The 9,731-nt window shown below is 38.0% G+C and overlaps 1 protein-coding gene across 3 annotated transcripts in view; it reads left to right on the top strand.

The window, feature by feature from the left end:
* The window catches only part of Iqcm (IQ motif containing M), a 503,902-nt gene that overhangs the window by 62,275 nt on the left and 431,896 nt on the right, over nucleotides 1–9,731 (top strand). For all 3 annotated transcript variants that reach the window (XM_010632730.1, XM_010632731.1, XM_010632732.1), the window contains exon 3: nucleotides 6,597–6,680. In XM_010632730.1, coding sequence (XP_010631032.1) covers nucleotides 6,644–6,680 — 37 coding nt within the window. In that variant the 5' untranslated portion in view covers nucleotides 6,597–6,643. The remainder of the gene's footprint in view (nucleotides 1–6,596; nucleotides 6,681–9,731) is intronic.

Genomic DNA, 9,731 nt, shown 5'->3' with positions numbered 1-9,731 from the left:
AGAAAGAAAGTATAATAACTAGAGTAGTATTTTTCAGAGTTTTAATGGACTACTCTGAAAAGTTGATACAGTGTGCATTATTGCTATTAAGTGAATTTAAATCAGTGTAGAATGGAAGGGAATAGTACCCAGTTCATAACTGTACAGCTTAGTGCATATTCACAAAGTGAACACTTCACAAAACCACTATCCCATAAAGAGATAAACATTATAGGCTCTGGAGCCTGTCCTTGTGGTCTATCCTGAGACAGTACACTCTTTCCCCACAAGTCACCATTATCCTATTTTATATTGCCATCAGTAAGTGCTGCCTGTGTTTGAACTTTGTATTAACTAAAGCTGCATTGTATCCTCTTCATGCTGACTTGATTTTTTGATGGGTATGTGTATCATTTATGTCTTTGTGTATATTAGCTCATTTTCACAGCTGTGAAATATCCCATTGTATAAATGAAATGCAGATTATCTATTTTGCTCTCATTAGGCATTTGGGTTGTTTACAGTATTCAGTGGTTACAAAATACTGCTACTATGATCATTCTTATATGTCTTTTGTAAACACTATATGCTTCCTATTGGGAGGCAGAGGGCTGTGTCATAGTTATAGATTTAGTTTTTCAAGACTGTCAATTAGTTTAGTCAAATTACCAATTTATACTCCAATAAGTTGTAAATGAGTATATCAATAACTGTACCCTCATCAACATTAGATATTTTTCAAAAGTCATATTTTGGATGTGTAGTAATTGTGGTCTTACTTCATGTTTCCTGGATGAAAAATAAGTTTTGAACATTTTTTCAACATGTTTATTTCATGCTATTTGAAAATCTCCCTTGCAAAATGTCTCTTCTAGTCTTTTATTTGTACATTAAAATGACTTTTTCATTAATTTGTAAAAGTTATTTCTTTTGAACATGGTATATTTGCACTTATAATTTTGGATGATATGTGCACTGAAATTCAATATATTAATTGCCACAAGTAGTTGATCTCTTTACTCAAGTGTGGCTCCATCTGACATGTGTCTGGTGCTCCCTTAGATAATTCCACTGGTCATCATGACAAGTAGTCTAAATTTACCAATCCCAGCCCATCATCCCCATTGGTGATCTTTGATTCTAAGTTACTTTTTATGTACATGTTCACTATTGTGAAATAATACTTTTATGTGTTACTATATCAGATTCCTAAAATTTGATCACAGAAAAACTCCATGGCTTGTTGGATATGTCTCAGAAAGATCAGTTTCCTTTTACCTATAAAGAGATGGCAAAGATGAAAAAAGAAATATGTTTAACTGAGCAAAGTGATTTAAATAATTTTCCCTTATAATGAGAGAATATTCTCAGTTTAGCATCTCCTTTTTAATGAATTGAAAACTGGAATAAAATTAATCACTTCCTCTTGTGATTTAAATATTCAAATATTTTATGTAAGACTGGAAGTTCTTAGGATATCTTAATTAAAGTGTGTCCATGTTTGACTTTTGGGGAGTAGAACACAATATCATTTTTATGAAAAAGTGAAATGTTACATCTAGAAGGCAGCGATGACTCTGAACTTCTCAGTCTGCTGCAGTTGAGGGTGGGTGGGTGTGAAGGGCACATCAGGGGCTCTGAGACTTGCTTCCTTCAGAACAATCCAGATGTTCACCTGTTGTTCTCTTTGCCTGCCGAGAACTATTTGAAACACAGGCTGAAGGTGCTGTTTATTTTAAATCCCTTTTTCTAGTCAAAGAGATAGATCTCAGAGGTTCATTGGTTTGTCCCAGATCATATACTTTGATAATGACAGGATTAGGACTGAAATCCAGTATTTCTGCCACCACAGTGCACCTATATTGATGGATTGTGGTTGGGGAGAGAAATGTCCTAATGACTCAGTTATGTTATTTTCCCTCCCAGTTCCTTGTTACCATGAGTAGGTTAGAGACTCAGAAGGCATGCCTATATCAAGAAAGGAGTGTTCTTCCCCAGTCTTGCCACTGTGACATGTGGCCTCTGAGTTCCCATCTTACCTGCTATTCTTGTTCATAAAGGATTTTCTTTCCTGCTCACATTTTATGGTTCTAATTTGGTTCATAAATTTTACTGTGCAATTGTCAATCTTCTATTCTTGTGTTTATCATGCTTTTATCCATTTTAGATATATATTATTGGCCCTTTCATTTTGCCCATAGGTGGGACTTGTCCTGTTTTGGTTTCTTGACCTACTCTCCTTTCTTGTTTCTTACTCCTATTGTTTGTTGATATAAGATCTGTTAGTCTGGTCAGGGTCATCAGAAGACTTGTCAGAATGAAGTTTTCAGGAAGCAAATGTGGAAAATGACTGACATAAGGGTCATTGTTGACTTGAAGAAGAAAAAAATGGAAGGGACTCATCCTTAACCCAGAATGGAAGTGGTAACACAGACAAGGCCTGAAAGTCAGATTTGAGAGGCGGTGATGGAGGCTGAAGCAGGGACTTGAGGGGAGAGCCTTGCTTGGAGTGCTTTTCTTCGTTTCCTGCTCCAGAGATGCCTGAAAAAAAAAAAAAAAAGTGAAGGACAGAACAGAGGAAGAAACTCTTGACCAAACTGTTGATTTCTAGGATTTTTAAAAAGATAGTATACAAAATCAATGCAGTAATAAGAGTTATAAAAACTGATGGGAACTTAGAGGAGTCTTTTTGTCCCACAATTTTATTACGTTCCTGAGAAACTCAGGCCAAGAGAAGTCAAGAAAAGCCCCTGAGCTCAGTTCCGGATGGAGCTGTGGATTGACAGCCTTGTGCTTCTCATCCACACTCACTCAGTTTCATGAGAGCAGAGAGCCCAGGGCAGAGGCTGTGCTTTGTTTCAAATCCTGGCAGAAGCCCTGGAAGGGAAATCATGTGAACTAAAAGATGCTCTTGCTGCATGAAGAATGAATTGGAGTCAGAGCGGAAATTAAGAGAGCATTCAGAAGGCTATTGCAGTGGTCCAGGAATGAAGTGATTGTATCTAGGAGGAAGGCAAAGTGGGGAGATGCAGCTATATTTTGAAGACTTTATGTAGTGAATATGATAGAAGCACAGCCTCCTGCATTGGGTAGAGATAGGAACAGTTTCTGAGATAGCTACGTAGGGAGGATTATAAGTGGAACTGAAGGTAGGAGGGTTGGGTAGAGGGAGAGTAGAAAAATAAAGATTTGCTCTCATTTGCCCTTATATTAACTACTGAAACTGTCTTCAAGATCCCGGGCTAAGGCCCATTTCCCTGCATCCTATCACATAACATAGTGTAGTTCTTTGTCTCTAGGTACTTAATTATAAAGAATATTGTGTTAACCAGCTTTCTGTCATTATGACAAAATACCTGAGGTGATCACTTCTTAGGAGGAAAAGTTTATTTTGGCTCATGGTTTCAGAAGTTTCAGTCCATGGTTGCTTGGCTCCATCATTTTGCATCTTTGATGACACAGTACATCATGGTAGAAACACTTTTTAGAGGAATACTCTACACCAAAGTAGGTGGCCAGAAAAAAAGAGAGAAGAAGGAGACAGAGTCTCAATATCCACTTTGAGGGCACAGCCCCAATGACCTAACTTCTTCCCACTAGGCCCCAACTATTACAGGTTCTACCATCTCCCAATAGCATCAAGCTAGAGACCCAACTTTCAACACATGGGATTTGGGGGAACTTTTAAGATCCAAACTAGACTGTTGACTTAGTTCCCTCATTGCTGGGGCAAAATATCTAACTACTGCCAAATAAGGGAGAAGAGGTTTATTTGGCTCATGTTTTAGTTCACGTTTGCTAGGTCCATGGCAGAACAGCGTGGCAGAGAGGAGCTGCTCTGCTTAGCAGTCAGGAAGCAGAGAAAAGGAGTAGAGGGTGAGGAAGGAAGGAGCCTTCCAGGTCACCACTGGTCACCTGCCTCTTCTGACCAGACCCCACCTCCTAACAGCAAGTCAGTTTTGAGCCCTATAATCCAACCACCTTCCAAAAGTTCCACCTGTGGATGCATAAGACTCTTGGGGGACTTCTAGATATAAACCATAAGTAGATACTATGGTATGATAAGCATTTTTAGTCATCTACTTTAAGAAGCTCAAGCTAAAGGGCTAAGGTAGGAAATAACTTCTACTTCTGTTCATCTTTATGCACATCGAGATGGAATTAGCATTAGCATTCTTGTAGCCCAGTTCAGGAGAGCCTTGAGTTACAGCTACTGGAGAAGACAGGGACTTACAGATGCACTAAAGAGGACAAATGTGAACAGGCAGGGCATTCCTGTCCAGCATGCTGTTGCCATAATTACTCATTCTACAAATATTTTTGGAGATACTTCTTCATGATGGGTCTTTTCCCAGGTATTGGGATTAGAGCAGGGAGAAAAAGAATTTTTTTTTCCTTTACAGAAGGTGTTTTCTAGAACATGTCAGTACTTGTTCAAAATAGAGGCATTAACTAACCCACCCTGGATTCAAGCTGGCATACACTACAGCATGGAATACCAGTCCTGATTGGGTCAGATTTGTTCATCTCAGAGGAAAAGAGAAGAAGGCAGATGGAAGCACAGCATATTAATGGAGTTGAGGATGCACCTAGTCTGGGGAGCACTAAATAGTGTGATTAATTTGAGCAAAGAGTTTAGTTTCTGCTGCTGAAGTGGACAGTGAAAGATTGAGACTTTCTTATGACATCTGGTGTATAGTTGTTTGTATCTTTACTTAAAATAACAGTATGTTTTACCTTTTCTTCCAAAATAGATGGCCAGCTGCTTGTGTGCCTCGGGCACTAGATACATATTTATTAAGTGACCAGTGTATTTGAGGAACTCACAGTCTTCTAGCTGTCTGTGGGGGACTTAAAGTGGAGAAGCACACTATTTTCTGACTCTGACACCGTGCCTATCTCTGAGTAATTCCAATAGAAGACCTCCCTCACTCCTATCTCCCTTCTCAGGGTTTTCACCCGTCACCTCAGTTAGCAGGGGTGTTACCATGACAGCACCTGTATGATGCTTGGCTGGCTTCCTGCAGTGAAAGGACAGTGGGATGTCTTGCTTGCCATCCAGTTTAACGTAGGATGACACTTCTGGCACACCGAATTAAGGTGGAGGAACCAACATCCCCAGAGAAGAGTCCATTTCTATGGAGATTCAAACAAGAAAATGACAGAGCACAAAACAGTTTAATTTTCCTCTTATATTTAAATGTGGAAAGACAGTAATTAAACCAAACCAGAATATGAGTTCTGATTGTTAATTGCTAAAGGAGGTGCAGCATTTTAATTTATCCAGGTTTATTTGCAGAACTAGGCAGACAAGGTACATGTTCTGTTCCGTTGCCCACGGTATAATACTGACAATTTGAGCATTCATCTTTTTGGATATTTCAGATTTATTTTAAAACTGTAGCTGAAGTAGTTTTCTTGCCTCTGAGTGATGCTGAGGAAAAGTGTTACAGCTCTTTATCTAACGGACTGTGGCTACAGAGTCATGACTTTCACAGGGCAAAGCTGGCTGGCATTATTAGTGAAATAATCCCCCAAACATTTAACAGGTCTTGAGTATTTCACTCATAGCTTGTTGATTGACTCAGCCAACTGAACAGTTAGTTATACTGAAAGTTTTAGGACAAGAGGCTCCTTTGGGTTCCTGAAGGGTTTTATTATTCCCACTTTTAGTTATAAAGACGTGTCAGTGCACAGTACTATGCATCAGTGTAGCTGATGTTGTGTCCTAGTTAGGTGCATAATGGAGATGGGATTAGACCCAGGTTTAAGAACAGGTACGATAACACTAAATGTAGATGAGAGAACAGGGCATTTGTGTAGAATCCTAACATAAATCGAAGCTTAAAGGCACGAGTGTGTAAGGTGTATGTCAGCTATGGCTTCAATATTAACTGGAGAGTTGTGAGCAATCAGATGAGCTTGCTTGGGTTTTAAACTGCAATCTCTGGTTGTGAGTTTTGTCTGTGCCATATTAGCTAGTTATGTTGATATTTTATTTTACTTCTCTGAGTTCGTTTTCACATCTGCCATATGTGGGACAGTAGTTCCTACCAGGCTGCTTTATTTTTCATTACTATAACAAAACACACAGGGTAGACTAATTATAAAAAGTGAAGATATTTATTTGGCACAGTTTTGGAGGTTCAGAGGCACGGTTTTGGCTTTGCCCAGCTCTGGTGATGGCTCCGTCAGCTGTGTCATGTTACGTCAGGAGTACATGTGAAATCAAGAAGGTGCTTCTTAGAAGAAGCCAGAGTCTGGAATGCCACAGTCACTCTGATGACATGTCTCAGGGACCTAGGGACCTAACACTAGGCCCAGTTCTTAAGTATCCCATACCACCGTCGCTTCCCAGAGGACCAAGCTTCTAACACACGAATCCGTGAGGGACACATTTAAACCTTTCCAAATCATAGCATGGACTATTTGGAGCTAGTGAGGTAGCGTGTGTACAAGCACTCCATAAACTATAGATCCCTGTCCAGTAAAGCACTGGAAGTTTTAGAGCAGAAGAATAATGAATAGAAGCATTAATTACTCATCTATTTATGAGTGATGATAGAAACAGCTAAATGTTCATCAGGACTGAACTACTTCATGTGACTGTATTTAAGGACTTGGAGCTCACCCTTCCAAAAAAAGATCATCCTAACTGCCCATCATGGCTACAGCAGAGGTGCTTCCTGAAAAAGCAAAATGTGAGTATCTGTTCTTGCCTGATTACTTGATACACAATGTGTGACATTTCAACTCTAACAGTGGCCATTCTGTTAATTAACATCCCCCTAAGGGCTACCCTTAGGATACATCCCGTTCCCCTTTAAGTATAATAAATTTATGACAGGTCAGTAGCAAGTTTTAATTTAGCACGATGTAGAATATGGTATCCAGTAGTTATATGTGGTTACTCAGTGCTTGTGAATGTGGTTAGTGAAATAAAGGAACTCAATATTTAATTTAAATTTAATTTTTAAAAGGATAAGTTATTGGAAAACTTTTGAATATGCTTGGAACAACTTGGATATGTGAATTTATTTTTTCAAACGAATATTTTACAAAATCCAGAGACAGATCCAATATTTCTGGTAAAAATGTAGCATCGAAGTCAAGATTTTGTTAAGTATAAAATACATACAAGACTTTTGAATGCAGAACAAAAAAACAGGATCTCATTAATTTTTAATGTTAATTATTGTTGAAATTATACTATTTGGACATATTTTATTATGATTAAATATTTTATCATAATTACATTATTACAATTAATTTCACTTTGCACTGATTTTTTAATGTCTGCTAGAAAACCTTAATTTACATATGCAGCTCACATTATATGTCTTTGAGCTGTCATTAACAAATAAAAGTTGTATGTATTGAAGGTGCACATGATGTTTAGATACATATATTACCAGTTGAGCTAATTAACCTCTCAGTTGCCTTATACAGTTACCTTTCTGTGGGTGCATGGTTGTGTGTATGTATGGTACTAATACTTCAGATCTATTCTGTTAGCAGATTTCAATGCTATTAACTACACATTTTTTTCATTTAGAGCTGATCTAGTTTTGGTAACAATATGAACAGTTATGCACACATAACTGAGGTTATTATTCCTCTGCTATGTCTTGTTGGCTCTTGTGGCCCCCCCAAGGTGGCATCGGCCACCTGACATCCATTTGTCCAAAGTACTGTGTTATACAAATAATACATTTCATTTGTATAATACAGTAAATGTTGTTTGTGCAATACTGTTTCTTTTCAGTTGCTTAATACAGTACATTTTTAAGATGGAAAAGTTTGGTGGGGAGGAAGATCCAGGAACTAAAGGAAGAATGTTCTCTAGTTTCATTTTTGCCTTTAGATCATGTCCGTATTTACTCAAATTATATTTGAAGCTACAATGCTACAGGCTTGGAATTCCCCTACACTTTCTTAGCATCTAACCCCAGAGAAGTAACACAGAGAGGATCTGATAGTGGTGTGTACTGTAATACTTCTGTGCAGTCTATATGGACTTATTCGTCATTTTTGTAGCCTAGAAAGTAGATAGTTTGCTAAAGAAAACCAGGAATAGAAAAGAGAAACGAGGAAAAGTATATGAAAGAGACTATCCAACAAAGTACCTTCAATGTGGAACTGAAGAGGTGGGTCTTAATACAGAATGCATGGTAGAAAAAATTTGTTGATAACCATATGCCCATCTAAACTTGGGTTTCCTTTCATTCTTTAACTCTTTTTTGAAAATAAATTAGAAACAATTCATTTTTTTTCACTTACATGTAAGAATAAATTGAACATTAACATTTATTTCAAGTTTTTGTTGAGCGATTCTATTCACTCTCCACCTTACATAACTCTTTACCCTAGAACTATGCACCATAGTTCCAGCTCATCCTATCTCCCGCTGCTCTGTACAGCTCCTCCCCAACTCCTTGATGTTCTGAGCCTTCCCTCCATCTGAACCTGCTTGAGAAATTAGATTTATTCATAGGAAAATGGATACATATTGAGGATACACTCCTAAGTGAAATAAATAAGTCACACATGTAAATACTGAATAGTTTCTCTGATGTGAATAAACTGTAAGAGTACATAAGATCCTAATGAGATAACTGACATTGTGAAATGGGAAGAAAAGGGCTAAAGGTGTAGGGAAAGTGGGAAGCGTAGGGGAAAGGTAATAAGGGAAAAGAAAAAAATGTGAGAAAATGAAAAGATGGAAATAAAGTGTTTGTAAATGGGGAGGGGAGGAGGGGATGAAGGGAGGGCAGGCACAAGGGGACAAAATGAGAACCAAGACCTGTCATATAAAGGTACAAGATCCCAGTGATGAATGTAACTGTACTGTCTACCTAAAATGTACCAATAAACTAAAAAAAAAAAGAAAAAGAGATTGTTTTTGAAGGAATATCTCATTAGAGATTTTATATTCAAACTTTAGTTTGTTTTTACTTGTTGGGTGTAGGAACAGGAGGAAGGAATTCTTCCCTGCAAATTAAAATTTAGGAAGAGCTCCGATATATAAAATAGAGGAGGCCTGAGCTGCTCTGATTGAAAGAAGGAAGAACCCTCAAGGCATGTGAGAGTAATGAAGCACAGATTTAAAGCCACTGCCTAAGCCTGGATTTGATTCACTATGTCATTTCTCTTGGGACATTTCTGATTTAAACCTTATCTCTAATAATATAATGTAAAGTTTTATCTCTTTAAAGGGAAATTCAAACATGAGAGAACTCGTGGTTTTTGGTGGTTTATGCTATCTTCTATTATAGTATGTTTCTTACTGAACGTCATGACATTTATTTACAGAATATTCTGGCAGTAGACCCTTCAGCACCTAGAAGATAGGGATAAGGATCTAGTATCTTATTGATGTTAGCACATTTTCGGTCAAACAGCACCTAGCCCTTACCAGGTACATAATGAGCACCTGTGGAACGAGTCCCATTGAGACACAGGTAGGCATTCACTCTGACTTTGCACATAAGGACGGCCTGAGCCCCGTGGTCACATCTTTGTTTAGGATGATATTCTTAGCAAATTTTTGCAGTGCCTCTCTGGAGAATTCAGTCTTTCAATGGGAAAGACGGAAACCCTCTGAATGTGCCCAGTTATTTCTTAAGGTTATTACAGACACATGTTTGCAAGCCCCTGGTCCTTTCTGATTGCAGGATTTCTCAATGAATATTATCCAGAGATGACTCATTCCCTGTCATACTCTGTGTAGTTAGATTTTCTGTTTGTATCAT

This window comes from Fukomys damarensis, unplaced genomic scaffold, assembly GCF_012274545.1.
Source record: "Fukomys damarensis isolate Sample0158 unplaced genomic scaffold, DMR_v1.0_HiC HiC_scaffold_38, whole genome shotgun sequence".
NCBI lineage: Eukaryota > Metazoa > Chordata > Mammalia > Rodentia > Bathyergidae > Fukomys > Fukomys damarensis.
Note: the sequence above shows the minus strand (reverse complement) of the source record. Positions and strands in the feature narration are given on the sequence as shown.